This window comes from Centroberyx affinis, unplaced genomic scaffold, assembly GCF_046629955.1.
Source record: "Centroberyx affinis isolate AG114_WGS23_722 - 3 ecotype Tasmania unplaced genomic scaffold, CSIRO-AGI_Caff_v1 ptg001111l_1, whole genome shotgun sequence".
Lineage (NCBI taxonomy): Eukaryota > Metazoa > Chordata > Actinopteri > Beryciformes > Berycidae > Centroberyx > Centroberyx affinis.
In genome coordinates this window covers 755378-778544 of record NW_027279653.1, presented here as the reverse complement: position 1 = coordinate 778544, position 23167 = coordinate 755378, and the positions used below count along the sequence as shown (strand labels likewise).

The 23167-nt window shown below is 41.8% G+C and overlaps 2 protein-coding genes across 5 annotated transcripts; both read right to left on the bottom strand.

Moving 5' to 3' along the window:
* Positions 1-4332: 4332 nt before the first annotated feature.
* On the bottom strand, positions 4333-17904 carry LOC139647747 (doublecortin domain-containing protein 2C-like). Its single transcript, XM_071523708.1, has 11 exons — positions 17624-17904; positions 16969-17017; positions 16574-16650; positions 16271-16402; positions 15563-15718; positions 15370-15418; positions 11434-11566; positions 9339-9439; positions 8650-8778; positions 8310-8402; positions 4333-4422 (listed from the first exon to the last, which is right to left on the bottom strand). Exons 1-11 carry the CDS (start codon positions 17902-17904, stop codon positions 4333-4335), a joined length of 1290 nt encoding a protein of 429 aa, XP_071379809.1.
* A 2628-nt stretch (positions 17905-20532) lies between these two features.
* On the bottom strand, positions 20533-22473 carry colec11 (collectin sub-family member 11). Of its 4 annotated transcripts, XM_071523757.1 has the most exons (6): positions 22341-22473; positions 22161-22232; positions 21502-21573; positions 21348-21401; positions 21148-21243; positions 20533-20924 (listed from the first exon to the last, which is right to left on the bottom strand). In XM_071523757.1, the coding sequence occupies exons 1-6, from the start codon at positions 22471-22473 to the stop codon at positions 20533-20535; spliced, it is 819 nt and encodes a 272-aa protein (XP_071379858.1). The 4 variants fall into 4 exon arrangements, with proteins under 4 accessions (XP_071379858.1, XP_071379861.1, XP_071379860.1 ...); XM_071523760.1 differs by lacking the exon at positions 21502-21573; XM_071523759.1 differs by lacking the exon at positions 22161-22232.
* Positions 22474-23167: the final 694 nt, after the last annotated feature.

Sequence of the window (23167 nt, the reverse complement as noted above, 5' to 3'; positions counted from 1 at the left end):
ATATATAACTAGTGAGGAATATTTTTTTTGTGTGGCTTCCTCAGATATAATTTAGTACATGTAGGAGAGAAAAAGTGGCAGTAGCAATAGTAGTTATACAAGCACACTGATTCTAGTGGCTTTGCTGTACTCTAGGGAGACCTAGTTTATTATTCCTTGTTTAGTCAGCCTCTCTGGACTTTTTTCTTGGAGTGCTTCATATGAAGTATAAAGCAAAGCACGACTACACTGTTTAATATGAGGTGCTTTGCTCTGCTTTAGTACATACCATCACTCTCTCTCTCACTCTCTCTCTCTGTTTCCCTCTCTCATGTTACATAGAAATATTAAAGCTGTGCCCTGGGGTCAATGGCAACAGTCCTCATTCTACCCATCACTGTGCCCTTGTGTTCTTCATAGCTACCACTATGAGAGGGAATGACTCATTTTTTTTGATCCACTCCAATATCATTAAGTTATTAGTTGATTTCAGTGGTTTTAATCAGCATAGTAATTCCTCTCCATGGGAAGATAAGTCTCTCTCAAGAGCAGTTACGCCGTCCACTATGCCTGCTGATTAGGCACAAGCCCCCAAAATAATTCATCAGAAAACTGCAAAAAATAATTTATCAAAAGTGCTTCTCGCAAAACCCGCTCAGGACCTTTGCTTCTTAATAATTAAACTCCGCAATTAGGCATCTTACCATGCGCTCAGTGTGAGGCTCCATGCAATATTCATAACCATACATAATTATGCAATATATTCACTGAAATAAGAGGCCATATATTCACGGTGGGGCTGTCAAGAGGCAAGACATTTTTATTTGGTTTATAACACTGTTTCATCTTATACATGAGCGGCTGGCTTCTGGAGACGAGAGAGAACGGGAACGTCTGGTCTTCAGCAGCCTGACACTGTATTCTATGGCTCTTACAGGAAAGAGAAAGAGAGCAGGAGGGAGAGAGAGAAAGAGAGGGAGGGAGAAAGAGGGGGGGGGGAGAGAGAGAGAGAGAGAGAGAGAGAGAGAGAGAGAGAGAGAGAGAGAGAGAGAGAGAGAGAGAGAGAAGGGAGAATAAGCATCGAGTGGTGATGCACTCACCACAGGAGCCACTAATATCAAAGTGCATCTGCCGGACACAACAAAGGCATACCTTAGTGGTATCACACGTTGACCACAGAGTCAGTCAACACGAGACACAGAAAAAAGAAGAGGCATTAAATTAAAATGGAGTAGAGATGGGGCCCTGTCTCGGGATGCATTGTATGATAAATTATACATAATGCTCATCCCAGCATGGTAAAGAACTATAGAGAAAAAAAATAGTCCTAAAGCCCTTGATGGCGCCTAAAGCAAACACAGCAGCGGTCTACAGTGGACACACTGTGGACAAGGTTGGCTTTCATCTTGAGATGCAGTTCAAAGCTACAGGCTGCGAACAGAACAAACTGGCAATCAAAGCTAATGTGTAACTGGGCAGTGGTTCACTTCACAGAGCCTGTCGTCTCGAGTGCAGCGGAGATCACACGCAGACGCCTCTCTCACATCACAATGGCTGATTTTCAACACACGCTCTTTGGACGCTCTTATTATTTTTCGCCATGTAAATGGGAAAAATAAAGAAACTTATTGCTGTTTGGAGCCGCTGCCTTTTGAAGGCCTTTCATGACATGTATATGATGAATGAGAATAAAAGCATACATTTTCCTCTAACTTTACTGTAGTCAACAAAGGCTCTCATTCTCCTTCAGCTACGCCATCCCCAAGGATACCATTTGCTTTTTGCCTGAATCAGAACTTTACAAGGATGGCTGAATGAAACGGAGGAAAAATATATATTCTGTATCACAAGATATATTGTAGTGGTCTAACATCCATGAAACATGTAATTACCAAAGTGTCATAAATATCATGAAGCTCTTTGTGGAGGGATTTCATAAGCATTTAATATCCACACCAAGCATTTCTCATGCTCACAACTTGTTACAATAGCATGGTACATGCTGTATCCCCATATGGTGGATGAACACCGCTGTGCTGCACAGTAATATATGGAGCTCTAATACACTGTGTGTTATATTGAAATTATGTGAGATTACAATTTGAATCCATGAGAAATTTTATCATATAAAATGTATAGTACATACCTTTTAAATGAGTGGCATGTAGATCAAGGCAAGGAACCAGAATTTTTACTTCTTTCTGGAAAAAAGGAGGATAAAAAGGAAATTGTTTACCATACAAACATACAAGAGTCCAGCCTATAATCTCAAAGACCTCCTCCGCTTGATAAACAAAAACATGTTTTTTTTCTCTCGCAGGCTATACTGCACAACAATGACCTTTTAGAATATGACACCATTTCCCCGTCAGTATAATACAGATGTGATTAACATAAATAAGAGTTAGAGTCAAATAGGCGTAAAGGTCGTCACTCAGGACTAGTCTCGGGTCCGCAAGGTGATTTACAACACCTTAATTTGACTGTGTGGAATAATTTATCTGTGACATAGCAAGCCATGCAACTCTCTGCATGTAGTATGCGCATACAGGCGACAATATGCCATGACTGCACACATCTCATATCTGCCCAATCAGTCAAGATGCTTTACAACTTCTGTCAGAGGCTCTAACAGTCCTCATAAATTATGAGGCCATTGTTCATGTTGCCAATAACTTTTGAAGGAGAATCTCAGCCAAACTGAACCCAGTAGTGTCTCTTGCTTTTATACAGGGGAAGTTAAGATAAAATACCCCTGGTAAAGAAGCCATACCTAATCAGAACTTGCCACAAATATATGGAGGAGGGAAGGCAAGTACTTTGAAGGTAGATTTACATTTTTAGAAAAAGGCTTCCTATTTCCGCTCAACTGGAAAATTCCTTTCAAGGATAAAAACTGGCACGGCACAGACATTGACATTTTGATGCAAAGCAGGTGGCAGGTTTGGTTCCGTTAGTTTGAGATCACTTGCATTTCCTACATTTTCACATCCCACTTCCCTCCACTTCAGCCCTGAGCCTCCAGTTATGCCTTGCATGTGTGGCATCTGCAGATCCACCATGGCTCTGACAGCTAGGGAATATGAGGCATGATGCAGAACCATTCATACACAGCGACAATAATACAATGTAATATGGACAGAAAAATGAGTACGTGGGTCTGGAGTGTACAAGTAATAAGATGCCGTGATTGATTTCAAACGCCCCCTACAGTGGCCATTGCTATTCTGTGGGGAAAGCACAGCCAGAACTACAGTGTAGGCTGTATTTCTGTCCACCGAATTTTACAAGACCTCTAGTACTGTCAATATAGGCATAATTGAGAGAGAATACATGTATATGTGTGTGCATGAGTGTGCACACATGTGTATGTGAGAAATGAGGTCAGTGTTAACTGCTGCCTGTGAGATTACTCTGTGCATGTGTGCGCGTACATGTGTGTGTGTGTGTGTGTGTGTGTACTTTCATGATAGCATGGATTACATGTGAGTGAGGTAGGGAGCCTGCTGTTAGCGCAGGATGCAGTGATTTTCCTGGTGTCACACTGACATAGTGCACCGCAGATTGGAGGGCATACAGTGATAACCACCTGCAGGGATTCACATCCCTCTCCATTTAGTCACCTTTGGAATTCTCACCGGGGACAATACAGAATGCCTGGAAACTGTTGAATGGGCCTCGCTCCCAAAGCCTATGTTTTGCAGACAATTAGAGTGAAATTGCTGGAACCAAGTGCAAGGCACATTCCCCCAACAAAGGAGAATGTAAGGTTTACATCATGGCTACCGTTTGTATTTGAACACTATGTTCTTCCTTTTTTTCCCTATAATGAAATGTGTACAGCAGTACTCGGTCATATTTGTATTTTTCATCAGATGTGCTCTTCTCTATATCAATCAAATGAAAGTCAGATCATGGAATTCTAGTTAGAATGAGAAGTTTAAGGAAAAAAATTGACTTCCACAGTAACAAGGTAGGTACTCCCTTCTACTCGCTGTCAGAGTGGGCCCAAATTACAAACGACATGGGAAATATAAAGAGTGGTGAATAATCCCAGGCTCTCAGCGTGGCGCACCTTGATGTGCAGGTGCCTTTAATACTAGAATAAGTCATCTGAGATTGGGGAGGCAAAAAAACCCACTCAACCAGATGGTCTCCATAAAGCACGGCGGAAAGCTCTCCCAGATGTTGAGTGGTGGTTGTGGATCCGGTGACATGCGATGTGAGGGAGGAACTGGTAATGCAGAGTGTATTAGTGGTCTCTTTATGGGTGCATTAGGTTTAGCGGTGCTGTGGAGGGGAACGCGGGGGCCGCCGCTGCTGCTGCTGCTGCCAGTGAGCTACTACCAGGCTTTATGCTTTGATGAACCTACCCTTGAAAAACCGGGACATCCGTGACCGTATTTTGCAGAGCTTAGAAGACACCTCCTCCTTTTCAGCCTCCTGAAAAACATAAATCAGTTTCTCATATCATCATCTAGTCATATTCAATGCATATGCAGCCCTAATCACTAAATCTGTCAGGTTTCTTCCCTCACGGTGATATATCAAATTCCTAATACTATAGTACATATGCAGTAAATCTCTGACAAAGGCTATGTTTCTTAAAATTCAAAGACAGTGCTGCGTGAAGTGGAGAACTTCACTTGAAAACAGATACACAGAGTAGAGTACCAGTAGAGTTTAGGACGACTCTGTACTGACAGCTTCAGTGCTTTCCAAAGTGTCTTCTTTCTCCGTACCACTAAACAGTGGCCCAGACAAGAAGCCAGAATAAATTTCCCCAGTTCATTGTCCCCGCTGAGGACTAGCAGAACATCTCAGTCTGATTAATGGCTGTACACTGTCTAATGAACAGTAATTGAATGGTATAATGCAGTAGGTCCTTAAAAGCCCAGAGGAATCGTCTTCCTCGGCCTAGCTCGCTGGAAAAGCAAGGCGGTGACATTGTCTAGAGTTGATTATAGTTGACCTTGCATGGGGAGAATAAGGCCTTTGAAATGGCTAACCTAAGCTTGGGGGAATAGGAGCCTGGAAAACAGCTGAAAGACAAATGAAATGGAATTGCATCGGAAAAGAATAGGAATGGATCAATGGGACGGTCAATAACTATTTGATTTTTTATCACAAAATTCTTAAGAAGAGGAAGACAATTGATCAAACATCCCTAGTCGTATTGGCATTTCTAACAATATTAATTAAGAAAAAATGCTTAGCTGACTGGTTGATAAATCAGCCAATATTGTTAAATCAAAACAAATGATAGTTGTAAACACAATATCACACCGGCTAGTGCAAGTGTACCCTTGTCCACATTTCCTCAAAATATATGACGTCTGCCATGTAGGCGTAGCCATGCTTGTGAAATCAATCAGCACCTTAACAGAGTGCACTCCAAAGGAAAACCCAACCTTCACAAAACCCAACAAAAGTCAGTCAACTGATTATAAGAAAACCTTTGATAAATGTGCATCAGGCTCTAGCCTTCTATCCTTCGCTCCCTTCCACTGAGATAGCCTGCTTTCACTCCCAGCGGACATCTCCACTTGGCAGACATGCTGAATCTCGTTATTCTTTATTTGGTCTGGACCACACAGGTCAATATCACACACACTACCTCACCAGCGCACTGTCTGTAACTGTATTCGCTATTTAAATTCAATGCAATAAATCATTTAAAGCTTTGGCTGAAAATGTAATCATGTAATTGACTTCGGTCATCAATATCTATATATATACACATATACACAGCACAAACGGGCATTTCACAAGCATGCATGATGACCAAAGTGGGAGGAAATCTATCCAAACTCAGTTCAAAGTATGAGTCATAGCACTGCACATATCTCTCATTACCATTCACAGCCCTTTAAATGATGAGGTTGCCGACAACGAGACAGCAACAGTCTGTTTGGCCTCAAAGGAGAGCTGGGAGAATGAGCGTGAGTGATGGTTACGCTTTAAGTTAGCCAAGAAATTTGCGTTAAGTTTCACCTGCAGCACCATCACTTCTGATCTGACAACTGCTTTCATAAATATAATCCCCAGTGCTTTACGAGGGATAACTTTGTTTTTTCCATAGCTCACATGATTCACCATTTATGTCCTCAGATTTAGTGCTGACACCAGGGCCGGTTTTAGCCTGCTATATTAGGGTGGGCTGGTAGAAATAATAGGTGGGCAACTTGGGCCGTAGGTAGCCCAGAGGTTAGAGAAGCAGACTAGCAGTCCGAAGGTTGCCGGTTCGAATCCCTGGCCAGATGGCACAAAAATCTGGTAAAATGACAGCTGGCAACCGGAGGGTTGTCAGAGTCAAGATCAGATGCAAGCTCCTGCCATTGTGCCCTCAGGCCTCTCCAGCTTATGGCTGTGTGTTTGTGTATGGGGTGTTTTATATGGGTTAAATGCAGAAGATTAATTTCCCCATGGGGATTAATAAAGTCGTATTTTATTCTATTCTAATTTATAAAGAACAATTTGAAGCAGGGAGGTAGTGAAGCAGCATTTCTAAGTTTGCTGCTACCCTATGATTTGAGTCCTTCAAATTCCTTCATCCAGATTTTAACATAATCAACTCCATAACATTTCTTTTCACTGGATGAGCTTAGTTCTGGTATATATATATATATATATATATATATATATATATATAATTTTATTTCATTTATTTATTTCATTATCTATTTTATTCTATTAACTAATATTGTTATTCACATTATTTTTTGTTAATTTCATTCCTTAACATTGTCTTTCATAATCGTAATTGTGCTTTGGCAACACATGTCAAATGTCATGCCAATAAAGCCTATTGAATTGAATTGAATTGAATTGAATTGAATTGAGAGAGAGAGAGAGAGAGAGAGAGAGAGAGAGAGAGAGAGAGAGAGAGAGAGAGAGAGAGAGCAGTGGTGGTCGAGCGAGCTAGAGAGTGAATGAAGAGAGGGAGCGGTGGTAGCTAGAAAGCCGGTGAATCAGAGAAATAAACCGCTATTTTTTGATTGTTTCACAGCGGTTATGTTCTAAAGCACAAATAAACACGCCCACACCCCCGCACACCTCCGCACAACCCTGCGGGAAGTGCTGCAACGCCTGATTTGGTGTGAATACGGCCGCAGTCTGTGCAGCAGACGGGTCTGCTTCAGAGCTCTGTGTGTTTGTGCCTGAACACGACGAGAAAGGGGGGTGGGCAATGGATGACTTTGGAGGCCGGCTGTAGGTTGCCCACCCAATCAGAAGTTAGAAACGGTACTGGTATTTTCTGTGCTATTTTTCCATTGGCTGAACAAACAAAAAATGCTCTTAACTTTTGATTGGGTGGGCAAGACGCACGTTTGGGTGGGCTGAGTCCACCCCTGCCCATAGCTACCGCCGGCCTTGGCTGACACAAAAACAGAGCATTGTACTTTAGTTGAGTTTCATCTGCTCAGTCCTGCTTAAGATAAATTCTGGCACTATATTTCACTTTTCTCTTTTTTTTCCAACTTCACTCTGGATAGATTGCTACCAAAACCATACCTTCTACTTATGTCGGTCATTCTTAGCTGACAAATCAAAAACTGTTTGGCAATGTGATGATTATTGCATAAAGTAGCTGAGTCCATACCAGGAATTATCATTATTGTCCATTATCTAATGGTCATTCCCTCCAATCTATAGCCATTCTGAATCAGCAATATTCATGTATGACTAAAAGCGATAAGTAATGAATTAAGCTATTGATGAGGTCCTTAACCAGGGTCGTAACTGGCCCCCTGAAGTCAATAATTATCCCGATAAGAATATCTTTATTGCAAAAGTGCATACGGCAGCAAAATCATCACCACACCAAAACATTCCCCTATGGTGTAATTGCCACTGCTTGAAATTATAGTTTTCATTAAAACGAAATGTTCAAGGTTATTGATTGCTTAAATAAGACTCAATATCTTCTCATTTCAAAGCCGAATGAAATTGCTCGGAATAGTAATATCACCCAACTATTGTGTACGTTCATCACAGTTATGGGGCTTCATATCGCTGTCCCTCGAGGATTATTAGAGCAAAATAAGTGTATTTAAATGAGTGTAATTTCTAGGAACCACACATCCATGCAGAAACATCTGTATACACAGCTCTGCCCCAATTCATCACTGCGAACACACATAATAACCAGAGTAAAGGACAGACATCAAACACAAGCACATACAGTTATGGAGCTCTCCTCTAATAACAAAGACACCCTGCTATGCATTTTCCAAGTTTAATGCAGTAGAGTCCTTCAGTGCATCCATATCCATAGCTGTAGCCAAGCTGTCTTCTACAGTATAAGCTCATCTTATATGAGGTTGTACCTGGGGCTCAGGTGGCTTTGATCCTACATCTCTAGAACTGGTAGTGTGTCTGGTGCCCTTTACTGAATCTCCTCGTCCTGAAGAAAGGATGGACTAACAAATACACAGCAAGAAACACAGAGAGACGGAAAAACAGGCATAACACATGTTAGGTAAAAGTGTGGTTGCTGGAAGCAGGTCGAGTGTGAAGGTCTTGCAATCATTGAAATATCAATTACCATCATCGCATTTTCATGTAGCTTAAACATTCCAAATGCAAATGAATTGGACATAAGCATAAAGTGAAAATGAACTGAACATGAAACTTGAACTGTGTGAAAATGATAATAGGTGTACCTACATCCCTCCTGGATCCAGACAAAGACCTCCGCAGCAATGAGCCATCTGAACCACAGAGGGAGGTCTTGCATGGGTTGACAGAGCAACACAACCCATGCTCATTCTCCTCTTCAACCACCTTGGCCTCAACCTGCAGGGAGGGGAAAGAAGATCTCCCTTGGCTTATACTGTACTACTGTATTGATTTTACAAAGAAAATATATGTTTACGTAACATGTTCTACTGAGTGTTCATGAGCCTTGTTCTGTGCGGTAAATGATACTACACTTAAGAGTGATCTTTAGTTGTGTTTGAAGGTGAAAAACAGACAGGTGAAGCTAAATGGGAGAAAAACAGAAGAACATACTACCAGGGCATACACATTTCTCCACTCATATATTCCCATCCAAACTGTGCATTTTTTCATCAAATCTAAACTTTCAACTTTGACATATTTGGTTGTCTCCAATGTTAACAGACTGTAAAATGATGAGAAGTGATAAGTTTGTAGTATGTAGCATTGCTGGCAAGTTAGCTGTAATCAGTTAACTTGCCAGTACCCTGATGGCCTCTGTTCATCTATAGCGACGGTGTTTATGGTGTTTTTAGACTGGGATAAACTCTCACTCTGTGCCTGGGAAACAGGCCCAGGCGGTTTCAAGATCATATGCTAAAGCCCTCATCAGGGTCCGGTATGGGGTTGTGTTTTACCTGATCAATTGGCAGGTCCACCTTCAACTGGCGTTCTTCCTGCACCTCTGCTGCTCCCACGATCTCCCTCCTTTTGTTTTTTGCATTGAACACGCTGCCCTCTGAGAAAAGTGATTAATCACAATTACCTCATCTGCTGGCAGTCGCCCGCTCATTCTTCTTCTGCTCTCTCTCTCTCTCTCTCTCTCTCTCTCCTCTCCCTCTTCCTCTACTGTTCAACTTCAGAAGAGATCAATGATGCTGTCAAGCCATTTATTTATTTAGAGTGGTCGCACAGACCTAAGGGTTACGGCAAGCCACGGCTCCCCTGCCACAAGTATGGCCAGCCTGCGTGAACTTACATTCTGGGGTTAGTTCCTGACAGTGACACGCTGCTCTTGATGCATGTGGGTAATAGGCTATACAACAATGTCACGCTGTCTTCTCCTAGTAAACCAAATCCTATTTGTCTGTGGTTGCTCGTTCTGAGACAAGGGGGAATGTAAATAATGAAACACAATATTGGACTTGTATCTACTTCAATATCGTTAAGTAATTTGATTTAAATAATAAATAATGTAGCATGGTAGAATAATCAGTGATTAGACAAAGGAACAATGTAAGAAAAATACATTTGGTTCATAAATGTGGTTCAAAAAGGGAATTATGCATTCACATAAAATGTAGACTTTAATCTATTATGTTTTGCAGACAAAGATGCCTCTTGGATCTCTTTCTAGGCCCTCTCAAGTTCAAAAACAAGGCAAAATGATGAAAGTGATGTGCTGCCAAAAGCTCTGTTCCTGCACTGGATGATGCTTGCCAACACTAGTCAAAGCTACTGCCTGTGTGATAGGCTCTGAAAAGCCCAGTGATGTAGTTAAAGAGGAGGCCTATGGATTTTATCTCGCTAACTCTTGGGCCTTTAGTAATGAGTTTTGTGGGAGGGGGCCCTGCCATGGGGTATGATCAAGTGTCCAAAAAGTGGCCACAGATGTGAGGAAGAGCACTCTCACCTAGCAGTAGCTGCAGACAGCCAGCTACTGTGCCATTCTAATGTGAGCCCAAGATGGGAGGAGGAAATTCAACTCCATCAAAAGGACAGCTAGCTTGGTGTAATGTATGAAATGATGTCAGGTTTCAAACTGTGGCAATTATCCATGCTATGATGTCATGCTATCTCTGGCCCAGGATGTGCCTTTCAAGTTGGGTCATTGTGTTACTGTGCACTGAAGGTAAAACAGCCACCCATGAAACAACAACAATTGAATAGCTGGGTGGCAGCGGCAGAGGCGCAATCACTGTGTATTGATGTTATATATCACTTTGAAACTGTGTAATTGCTGTAATGCTTAAACCCATCAGTCTAAAAGCATATTTTGTCAGTTTTATGATCTTTCCTCTGTGTTATTGTGATGAATAACTTATTACCATTTTGATTCCCCCATCATGAGAAAATTGGAGCATTTTGTTTTTCCCCACATAGTTAACAAGGCTTTCTGGATACATATTCAACAAAATGGCCTGATTGAATTCATCTATGATTTAAGACCCCTTGACGGTGTTTGAAGTCTTGTTCTGTTTAATATTCACAGAAAAAGAGTTGCGTTCTTTCAAAGAGCAGGGAGCTGTGTTCCCCTGATGTGGGTTAACTTTGGAGAACAGGTTGTGAATCCAAAGAAAGCTCTTCCATGTGCCAACTGTAGCATTTCTATCTGTTCACTACACACACTAGAACTATATCACAAAAGATTTCACACGCATTACACATAAGAACGTACACTGGTGCACAAACTCACATGTGCACACACAAGCACAAATGTCTCCACGCACACGTAAACATGCACACACATGCACACACATGCACACACATGCACACACATGCACACACACATACACACATAAACGGAGTCAGCAGTATCTTCAAAAAACAACAGGTCCAATTCATATCAGAGTGAGAAAAAGAGGGGGTGGTAAAAAAAAACACACATTAAACATTGTGAGAGAGAGACAGAGAGAGAGAGAGAGAGAGAGACAGAGAGAGAGAGAGAGAGAGAGAGAGAGAGAGAGAGAGAGAGAGAGAGAGAGAGGGTTTCTATAGAATTGCTCTGCTTACCCCCTGTTGAGAGGAGAAGTGGGATTCTGGACACCTGCCTCTGTTGTTTGGCTCTCTCTGGCTTGGCTGTGTGTTTCTTCATCTGGCCCCTAGCTGTGTGCTCAAGGTCCTCTCTAAAGCCTGTGTGAGCAAACTACATGGAGAGACAAAAGAGAAGAAAAAGGGGGGCACAGATTAAGGCATATTTCCTCCGATTTCTCAGTGATTCATCATCAACCTTTGGTGTTGTTTTGTAAAGAGAGAGAAAAAAAAGACAAAACACGGTGGGGTTACATACTGTATACGAGCTGTCGAACAAAACTTGTTCCTCCGCTCTTTTCAACCCTTTTTTACATTTTCCATTGACCTCAATTTTTCATGAGCTGATATGCTTTGTAGCTCCCCCGTGACTCCCACTGTATTGAATTCATCTGGTTCCAATACATCCCGTGCACAACCTATCAATCACTAGGGAGCGTGGCAAACTAATCATTTATTGATGAAATGGGGCAGCCATGAATTTCTAACTGCATTTGTCTTATTTATCAAGCCAGATCAAACAATGAAAATCCAAACAAGCTTAAAGGGAAAGGGAGGGAGTCGCAGGGAATAACTTATTCTTCAGCAGTAGACAGCAGACGGTTATTGATGGAGAGGGAAAAAAAAGAGGCTTGGGACTTAGTTGCATGGCGGGAGAGTGAAGGAACGAGAGAGGGAGCGAGAGAGGAAGAGGGAGAGAAAGAGAGAGAGAGAGCAGTGGGGAGATGAGTTCAGAGTGATGTTCAGACAGCAGGGTACACATCTGAATTAATGCTTCCACAAAAGGCAATTTTCTCCTCACAGGCTGCTCATCCCCTCTGTAGGTAGCAAGGTGAGGTATGTCTCCCTCAGAGAGAGAATGAGAGTCAGAGGGGGGGGGGGAGAGAGAGAGAGAGAGAGAGAGAGAAAGAGAGAGAGAGAGGGAGGGAGGGAGAGAGAGAGAGAGAGAGAGAGAGAGAGAGAGAGGGAGAGAGCAGACTTAATGTTTCTTTTCAGCTACAGAGCTCTTTACTGCAGCTGCCTGGCTGGATCCCTGGGCTGGCTCGGGGGATAGTGTAGTGATCTCAGGCTTCCACCAGAATACACTTCTGGCAATGGTGTTTGCAAGCTCACTAACATGGAGTCTAGGGAATAGCAGTGTTGTTTCTTCACTTGTTTGCTTTCTTTAATGCAGAGGCAAAGTCTGTTGATATTCTTTTGAATTTATACAGCCGTTGGTGGGCCGAGGGAGAAAAATAAAACAACAAAAGAAGAGTGAAGTTTGCCTGGTACATTCAGCGAGGGAGAGTTGAAACAGAGTTCACTGTGCTGTAGCGTCCACAACCATAAGATCAAAGACAAAAGTACAGTGGCACTGTAGCATTGGTGTGCTGTTAATTCAATTTCATAACCTCAGTTTGCCTGTGAGTGATGTAAAACATCTTCGCGGCAAAGTTCAAAATCAAATTCAAAATCCATCTAGGAAATCAAAAAGTGGACAGTTTTTTTCAGTGTTACTGCCTGGTGGAAAGATGTAAATAGTTCTTATTTAAATCAACAAAGTTAAATCAAGACTGCCTCACTTGGGGAGAGTGGTGAGGAGGGTGGAGGAGGAGAGAAAGAGAGGACAGGGAGTGCTGCAGAGCTGGGAGAGTACAGTAAAAGTAGCAGCGAAACTGGAAACACGGCAGTGGAAAAGCTGAGGTCATCTAGCCTCCCGTTCTGCATTACATATCTACAGTACCATGTCCTGTGGGGGCAGACGACTGTGTCTATCAGGAGGCCCCAGAGACGGAGAGAGAGAGTGAGAGAGAGAGGGAGAAGAGAGTGCTAGAGTTAGTGTGAGTGGGCTCAGGAGGCCCGGGCAGCAAGTAATCTCTGGCCCTCTCAAGTGGCGGAGAACAGGAGTCAACAAGAGGACACTGTGATACGATAGCCAGGGGAAAACGGGGGTCCCGTCCAATAGGGCCAGCCAGCCTCCAACCACACTGGCTGTGGTATCAGAAGGAGCCACTCCCTGGGCCTGGTCCTCAGCGAGCAGACATGCTGGCAGCAGCAAGGGGGTATAGTTTTCCACGGGGCATTGCCACTTCCCAGTGAGATCATCCAGGAACAACAGAGGATCGGGGAGCAGCAGCAAGTCATGGCTGATGTCAGGGAGTGCAGCTAACACCTATTATTAAAGGTTTAGTCAGCTTCTCTGGGCTGTTTTCACAGAATGCGTCGTGTGAAGTACAAAGTGAGGCACTACTACACTGTTCAATATGAATAATATGAAGTACTTTGCTTTGCTTTGATACACACCATTATTCTCTTTTCCTTTCTCTCTGTCTCTCTGCCTCCCTCTCTCCCCTATTAATCTTCTCTTTATGCTATGTCTACCTTAAAAGTTTCTACCTCATCACTGTGAACACCTAACTCAGCATCTATGCTTGCTTCCAGTGGGAACATGGTGTGCAGGGGAGTTTCAATATCACACTCTGCAGAGCCGTCAGTTCAGACTTCAGTGGTTGCTCCAGACCAGATGTCCCATTCAGCGGCGCAGAAACGCTCTGCCGCCGGTGCAGACAGGACAGACACCGTTCCCATACAGCGAGGTTGCACAGCAAGGTTACATTTTACACAGCCTCGGTGGGCATATTACTGGATCTTTTTACAGGCATTTCAAACCAGACCGCTGTTGTTTTGTGAGGTCAAACTGAAATTAATGATGGACATGACCCTATAAATGTATGTGTAATCAGTAAGCTAAACAGCTGACAGATCAAGCCAGAGTGAGCAATTTTCCTCACATGTATCTTTCCCCCTGAAAGGTCCTTATTAACTGGTCAAATCATGTTTACAAATTCATGAGGGATCAGACGAAGAGGAAAGGGGAGTAAAGTGCGGCAGCATCATATCCAGTGAATGGCTAATACTAGAATGAGCTGGTTGATACAAAATGGAGCCATAGCTCTGTCTCTGTCTCCACCTCATGGTACTACATGAAATGGCAAAGGCTGAGGTTCAATGAAATATGGTCTTAGTAGTCAGGTGTCAATTCAGAATTGGTAAAATGTGTTTAATGTTAATGTGTCAGACTAAAAGAACCTCAATTAAGCAAAATTTGAAAAAGATGCTTTTTCCATCCATTGTTTCGGGCTTGGATAAGTTTTGACAAAATGGGGAAATCTTAGAAAAGTCAAGTAAACAACATTTTAACTGATTTTTACATTTTACTAATAAAAAAATATTTTCACCTTATTTCTTCATGTAATGTCCTACAGAAACACCTGGGGTTAAGGTAGGGGGCATTTTTCTCCATCTGAAAAAATTGGCATCTGCCACAGCATTGTCATCTTTCATGGTTAGAAAAATCAGATGTCAGACACGTCTCTCACAGGGGGCCCTATCTCTACCTCAACCTGCTGAGTGGGCATGTTCTCGTCTTCACTGTGTGTATTTGGTGTTCATCTCAGGCCCACAGCAGTGCAATCCTCATATGGATTCAAAGCATTTCACTGTCTACTTAATCACAATACAAATTGTCCCGGTTCTGGTTTGAATGAGAGATTTTTTTTTTCTTTCCAGTCAGTGAAGTCCCCCCGGTGCATATGTTCTGTCTATGAGGCTCACTGCACTTGATCAAGTGGGCCAGCCTGTCTCTGTGGGGATTACCCATCAAAGTGGAAAGCAACGGTAACTCAATGCCTCCTGCAGACAGTGATTGATGATACCACTGTTTCATAACGAATTGCACCCCCACAACAAGTCTCACATGTGGGAAATGTTAATTGAAATGCTGTGTGTGCAAAGATTCAACTGTGATACTACCAAGGTGTTAGAGCAATGTACTCCTACTGTAAACTAGTGGGAATTTAGGAAAAAACATGCAACAATTTAGCATATCACAAGAAAGTGAAAAACCAGATGGGGAAACTCTGAAGCATTATTACTCACCACATCCTTCGCAAGTCTTGTCTTTCTAATAGAAGGCAGGTTGTTTTGGCTGATGCTGCAGAAAATAAAATTCAAACCAGAATGACAAACACATTTGCTCTTTCTTTTTCAAACTAATATATTAATCCAATGTTCAATGAATATGTGTAGATAAAAATCTTATTTAATTGGTCAAAAACGGTCTGTCTCATACCCCTGAATCATGTTGTTTTCCCTGATTATATCCCTGCTGGGCACACAGTGGTTGTATGGCAGGGCTCTAAACTTATCTGCACCGACAGCCACATAGTACTGGTTGTTCTCCAGCTCAAAGGGGCCGCGTAGAGGATATCCATCTAATGTGCAAAGCCTGGGAATTTAAATAGGAAGTAATACAAATTGGAGCAATGCTTTGTGGCTGTTTGAACTATGCTGAAAAAGATTCATACTCAGTAATAAGGGTACAATATCAATGTTTCACATATTAAAGGAGCACTCATAGGAATTCAAATGTTCCTCCATTTACAGTATGTAGTGAAGACATTGTTAAAATTTGATTTTGTTTGAGTGGTTTAATTTCAAGTAGAGAATTTTCTGAAATCCATCCTTTCTTACAGGCAGTTTCGGACATACTCCAGTCAGCACATCACAACTGGACTTGGTCTTGATTGGCTCCCTTCACTAATTAATTGCTAAAAATCCTTCCAATCAAGGTAAGTTTACAGCAGTGAACTGACACCCCCACCTCCACTCTGCACCTTTACCTCATTTTAATTAAAGAAGTGGGTATTGTCAACCAGTCAGGAGCCATAGTGTAAATGAAAACAAAATCATGAAAAGCCAGGGGCCTAACTTTCTAAAAAAGCCACTCACGACTAGATGAGTAAATTCCAACTATAAGGTCTTTGTTACTAAGTCATACCTGTACACGGCACCAGTGCGAAGACGCACTTTATCTGTCACCATGGCCAAGACATTTTCCCAGCTTGTGAGCGTATACTTTGGGATCAGTATCCGAGCTGGAGGGACCAAGATCTCTCCGTTGGTAAAAACACTATGAAATGTAACAACACATGAGACTCAGTCAGAGTGACATATCATTCAGGCAATGAAAAAATGATCAGGAAAAATATTCTATACTATTTTTGCACATAACACAGCATGGAAAATGTTCCTTTTGACATTCAGGATGACTTTTGTATCTGGCTGAAATTTCAATACTCACTTGATAGTGCATGACTCATTAATAATTCTCTTCCATCGAGCAGGAACTATTATTCTGCTGTGAACTACAGGTTGGATCTGAACATTTCAAAACAAGAGGGTAGAAAAATACCAGTGAACCAGTGTTAAATAAGGAATAAGGTCTATTAAGTGGCCTATTTATGATCATGAAACAGTGTCATACTGTCCCATACTAATGTTATTTGTGACAGTAGAAGTATATTGTGTTTATTGTCAGTCTGACACTACCAGTGTTTAGGCTTCAACCACCTGCAACCACCCATTCTAAAAAATATTGAGGAATCCCCCAAGTGGCACACAGTATAGGTGCACATAATGGCCTTTAGCACCTGGAAACATATGACAGGCTTAATTTAACTGACCAACTGATCTTACCTGTTGTTTTTTCTTTTTCTGTGGTTTCTTGGTTGTTATTTCACAATATCTGGAAGGATGAAACAATCACAGAAATGACAAAACGCAGGCTTGCATATGTGCAACAAGTGACTGAGTTATGTTCTTTGTTTATTCTCTAACTTACAACAGCCTGGGAAATAAATTACGTTTTATCAAGGTAGAGATATATACAAGACCGATTTCGCAATTTAAAGAAATGTAAAAATGAAAATAACGAGATTGTAAGAATCCAGGTCGGCAAAAAGACACTGAAAAGAAACTGCAACATTGCTGAGATGTGTAAAACCGAATTTAAACATAAAATATTTGTGTTTAAATGTAGGCTATTCAACACCTTTGAAGGCCTTCAGTTAAGCTAAATTTAAGAATTTTGAAGGCTTTTTCAGGACCTGCAGACACCCCGGATTAAGCCCCACCCACACTGCCGACCCAGCCCTACATACCTAACGTGTTCACCCCAGGCTAAACAAACAATGCTACAAAATGCTCCGTGTGGTTGTGCACCTATTGCAGATAACCCAGATAGTGCTGTCTGAGATATATGGGCTTTCTCAGAGCCCTTGGTGGGGCTCCAGTGTGTGTGCCCTGCATGCCCCGTTGGTAATCCAGGCATGTTTAGCTACAGAGTACCTACTCAAGCTTTTTGAACCGCTCTGCTCCGGCTGCAACATATGTATTCCCGTGCTGCAAATCGTCCAAATCCACAACTCTATGCCCCTGTCTGGGAGTGTACACCTGCCTCACAGCGCCAAAGGGAGCCTCAATCCCCAGGGTCAAAGAGGTCAAAAAACTGTCAAAAGTTGACACCTGTCGCTGATTTACCACTATCTTTCTTCCGGCAAAGAAAGCGTCCCCATTCCTGTAGACAACAATTGTTTTTGTCGGAGGCTGGCGGATAACGGCTCTCTCCGACATAATCAGCAGGTAACGGTAGCTAGCAAACGGCTCTCGGCTCTCAAGTTAAAAGTGGGTGTCAAAAGTCAGTCCACGACATGGCGAGTGGTGAAGGCGCAAGTGGGGGATATTTGATCTGGAAACCAACTCGTTCACATGAGAGGGGATAGCATCAAGAAACGTATCCGTCGTCGGTGTTGTTTTGCTTGCTAAGTTCCTCGTTTTGTATTTTACTGGTTTGCTTTCCAGTGATTCAAAACTCTGGCTCACGTGAATGCTGTTTGACGTGTTTCCAAGGAAACCAACCCATAAAAAAAAACACTTCACACACTACTCTACATACCAAAATAGCCCAAAAACGTTTTAGTAGTCGGCCTACATGATTTGAAATATATTTGAGTTAATATGAATGGTAAAATAGGCAATATTTTGGATAGGAAAGAGTAGAGGCCTGCTTACAATGTGGCGTCAACAGCATAGAAAATGTAGGCCATCAATATTCACATATACACGTACATTTTTTGGGCTATTTTTTTTTATTTTGAAACTGATTTTTTGTGAACTTTTTCTTCTTTGTCAGTCATCCTTGTTAGGTAGGTTAATTGTAGCCCCTAGATAATTCTGTAACCTCCTGACTCTCCACAGAAGAACCCAGCAGACCTTGATAGCATTTTGCATTCTAGGGGTGGTGTGTAGTGTGGGGTGGGGTGGGGTGGTGTGGAGGGCGTATATTGCCACAGCACCCCATCTGCAACACAAACGCATCCCTAACTGTAGTTGAAAATCAATTAAAAGTAGATTTTCCTATGGTGGCAATGGAAATACAGTCAAATAGATGCTTTTCACACATTTTCACCCACTAGCCACCCTACTCTCCCATTTGCCATCCACTTTTGTTCACCACAGATTGTCTGGCAGTCCACTGCTAGACAGAGCTGTCCAAATTGTTTACCACGGAGCAGAGGTAACCAGAGATTGCACCAACAATGGCACTAATGGCAACCTAATTGGTTTTTGCCAGACAACTCCTGGTCAATGAAATGCATAATTCATCCATGCATTAATTATTCATTTCTTAAGGGACTCGTGCTGTGCTTTATTAGGAGAGCTGCATCATGCATATTCAAATTCTTCTGTCTTCTTAGGGGGAGGCAATATCATCTCAATTGGGATGCCCATCCTCAAAAACAATACCAGCCAGGGCTGTAAAGACAACCTCTATTAATCACACAACTAAACCATAGAGAATATTCGGAGGGGAAAATGTCATGCTAACCTAAGCTGTGTAATGTCTTGTTTTTGTCATTTAGAAAACATTACACTGTCATACTATTAACAAGTATAATACATTTGTGTTATTGTTGGCTCTCTTGTGGTTAGACAGTAAATTATTTTTAATTAATAATCACACCCAGGGAAATTGTCAGTGCTAATTTAACTCTGACTGACAATGTAAAAATCAAAACTATGCCAGTTTTTATATAAGTTCACACCATCAGAGTCAATTTTCCTCTATTAAACAGATTTGAACACCTGTCCCAGAGCTTTATCAGCTCTATGAGTGAACAAAAACACTCTCCTACACTTGTCAACTCAAAATAATTGTGACTGGAAAATGAAGCTGCTGCTGTCAGAACTACTATTTCTTTGTGTTCCTCTGGAGTTGTATCTTCTTCGTCGGTGATCTTCCTGTAACTGCTATATGTTTTGGTGACACCAAACAAATGGCTCTTGTCTGGTGAAATGAAGAGGCAGAGGGTAGCATGGGCTTGACACACTTAATCAAACATATAATGACCAAAGTACACCAATCTGAGTTGAAAACATATAAGATCATATAATAAAACATCTATATTTGGAATATATATATTTAACAACATTATATACGTATAAAAACAAAAGAATTGATTGTTACAATGCAATATTATCTTTATCCACTGGGTGGCGGCTGTCTTACACTGTTCTGGGATTCAAAGCACTGCATTAAGTTCAGGGGCAGAAGATACTGCACATAAAGTTATTGTGTATTATATAGTCCTTTAATGTGCATCCCTGAATGCAATGTGGCCAATACATCACCACATAACCAAAAAATATGTAATAAAAATATCCATTTCTCTGATTAAAAGCACCTAACTGGAACCCAATTTTTCTGTCATTTCATATTCTATGCACGACTAGACCTCTATTTATTTACCTATAGTTTGTTAACAGTAGTGTTGCAAATAGTGCTCAATGGATAGATTATAAGAAAAATCAGTACATTGTGTGGTGTGCTGTCTCTAACACCAATAAATCACAAAGTATATGAGATTAAGTGTATCCTTTAATAGCTAAATTCTAAAAAAAAAAAAAAAAAAGAACAAAAACTGAAGATGCTATGTGAGTTAAGAAAATAAATAGCTTCCTCTTATAATTTTCTATTAGCACAGGTGTTATAGTAAGGAAAAGAGGAATACATTCCACTGAAGTCAAAAAAGACAGTGGAAAATATACTATTTTGCACAACTTGCACGTCATTTTGTCATCCTATTTACAGATAGAAGATGGGACAAATGCTGTGCGACACAGATGCTGTTTGTTGCTTCAGCTCCTCTTATTTAAGACCTTTATCCATTCTTTCAGCTGCCCCTTCAAAGAGGGCCGCACTCAAACACTGTCCTTGTCAAATTCACATACAAAGTACATGGTGGGGTGGCAAGCCACATCAGTCCACTCCCCAGAGGCCACCATCTCAGCACAGTCCTCATCGTCGTAGGCGTTGTTGGGCTCCCCTTTCCTCCACTTGCTGAAGGTGGTCATGGGAGAGCGGTCCACGTAGGCGAAGAGGCCCTCGCGCTCCAGGTCGTGAATGCCGATGTACGCTCTGCTCAGGCCCGCTTCGGCAATGTAGCCCGCGATGGCCGCGTTGGCCCCCTCATCCTTGGGCATGGCCAGGTGCCCTCCCCTCGTCTGGCAGTAGGCCTCGGCGTCAGAGTAGCGCTTCTCCTCCTTCACCAACAGATAGACCTTACTGTCTGTCTCTTTTATGCCAGCAACAGCTGCAGGGGAGGGCAGTGCTGAAAAATGAGCACTTGTAGTTCTATAATTTTCACAGTGACATGCCCAGCATTTGCAGTGATTTGAGGATAATAAGTGAGGCAGCAGCATGGATAAGGAAGAAGACAAGTCAGACGGACCGTAACGTTGAACAGAATTACACGTCAAAAGATAATTTCAAAACAAGTACTTTTGTGATAAACTGGGAGAATGCTAAAATCATACCATTTTTAATGAACTTCAGCTCAGAGGACATCTGGGCCACGAGGATGTCCATTTCTCCAATCATCTTCCTCAGCGGTGTGCACTCGCATGGAACACCTGATAAGGCAGAAATGTGGGAGAAGGCTGCATGGTTGTCTTCATCGACTCTCAGTTTAATCCTGCAACAACCCGTTTGACACAGTGAATAAGGATATTTTTACCTGGCTCTCCATTAGGGCCCATCGGACCTGGATCCCCCATATGTCCCTTTAAACCTGAGACAGAAATAAATATTAAATTATTAATCAAACATGAAACATACAGTATGCATTCGTAAACAAGTATGTATAGTACAGTTATGCATTTTAGAATTACCTTTCATTCCACCTGGACCCATTTTGCCATAACGTCCCATAATGCCTTTCTGTCCTTTAAGTCCAGTTTGGCCTAAAAAGAGGGTGGGTGATGAGAAAGTTTTGCGATTGTATGCTCTATAGAAAAAAATGCTGAATTTCTGCAGTCATCTTGCATCTTAACAGACCAAACATTAAAATTACTTCACGGCTGAATTCCTCTGAATCACCACTATCACTTTCAATAAATGCCAAAAGGAAAAACTAAAATGCTGAGTCTGTGTAATCGACTGTAGTATATTACAAGTGTGAGAACAGCCTCCACTCCTCATTAAGGTCTTCAGTAAACACTTGTCACCAGCAGTGGATCCTGCGTATCGTTTCTCGTCCAACCTCTCACCCTTAATGTAAACACTCGTCCATCTCTGGACTGCCTGGTAGTGATGTAACAGCACCCTATCAGCCCGAGCAATGTGATCTTTACCCCACTTCTCCTCATTTTAGCCAAGTGATTAGGGTGAGAAAACATGAGGAGATGCATGACTTTGGGCATTTGGTGAACATTTTCTTTCTGCATGGAGTACAGTCCAACAGTGGAATGGCATTCTAAGGAAATGAAACTTTAATTTGACATAAAAAATCTAGATAGAAAAAAAAAACCATTCTGCACAAAAAAAATACCAATCTCTCCTAGAGGGCCGACTCTTCCTGGTCTCCCCGGTGCTCCTTTCACTCCTTTCTCTCCCGGTTCTCCTTTTGCAGAAGAAGATAAAAGTAATTGTAGAATATGAAAGTGACTCCTATGTCTGACGTGTTATGTATGGTGTGTATATGTGCACTAAAACACATAAAACTGCATGCCTTTGAGTCCAGGGACAAGGATCTGAACGGAGCAGGGTTCTTCTGACAAGTGCTGTCCATAAGACGTCTGCAGCAGTATTAAACCCAGCACAGAGATTAGTATCACGGGCAGTAACAGCTTCTCTCCTCTCATCCTTCTACATGGGGTGGATGGTAGGCTACACTGGAGGAACAGAGACAGAGATTGAGAGATTATAAATAATTCTGGTTTGTTTCACAAGACAAGTGAAGGTTTACTCTGGAAACATCTAAGAAAACATTTCAGAACTCAAATAGCGGCGTAAAGTGTTTATGTTTTTGAGAGCAGCCAAACACCAGAAGTGCTTCAAGTGAAGCGCCTAATCTGTCAGTGTAAACCAGTTATCTATTACCACCCAGTACCGACCAAGGCAGACTGGCAGGGAAGACACATTCTTGACAGAACACAGCTTACTTTGATAACACAAGTGAGCTTCCCATTTTAAAACCAAATAATAACTAATATTTATTCACACATATCTACCCTAAGAATTGGCAAACTTTATTCCTCTAACCTGAGACAGTTCAAGTATTTAGATGAACTCCCTCCGAAAGTTTGAAACCATAGTCACTAGTTTACAAGGAGACAAATCATTGTTTCAAGCCGTACACTATGCATATTTGAATCTTCTGAATGAATTTCTATTTCATACCAACAACTATTCATACATGACATAGAAGCCATAACCAGGATTAAATTCCTCTAAACCCAAGTGTTATATGCGTAGCTTTGTTGTGATAAACTTGCCATGACTGATATCAGGAATGAAAATAGCTTCTGAAAACAGAACAATATACTGCATTTCAAA

Bases quoted from the DNA above. Each gene is read 5' to 3' on its own strand.
- LOC139647747 (XM_071523708.1), bottom strand. From the start codon at position 17,904: ATGTCGGAGAGAGCCGTTATCCGCCAGCCTCCGACAAAAACAATTGTT. The intron at 8,403-8,649 runs GTAGGTACACCT...TGTATTTGTTAG, and splicing joins TGTCTGGATCCAGGAGGGAT to TCCATCCTTTCTTCAGGACG. The intron at 4,423-8,309 runs GTACAACCTCAT...TATGTTTTTCAG, and splicing joins CAAAGCCACCTGAGCCCCAG to GAGGCTGAAAAGGAGGAGGT.
- colec11 (XM_071523757.1), bottom strand. From the start codon at position 22,473: ATGAGAGGAGAGAAGCTGTTACTGCCCGTGATACTAATCTCTGTGCTG. The intron at 21,574-22,160 runs GTATTTTTTTTG...CCCTCTTTTTAG, and splicing joins CGGCCCTCTAGGAGAGATTG to GCCAAACTGGACTTAAAGGA. The intron at 21,244-21,347 runs GTAAAAATATCC...CTGCCTTATCAG, and splicing joins GGGCCCTAATGGAGAGCCAG to GTGTTCCATGCGAGTGCACA.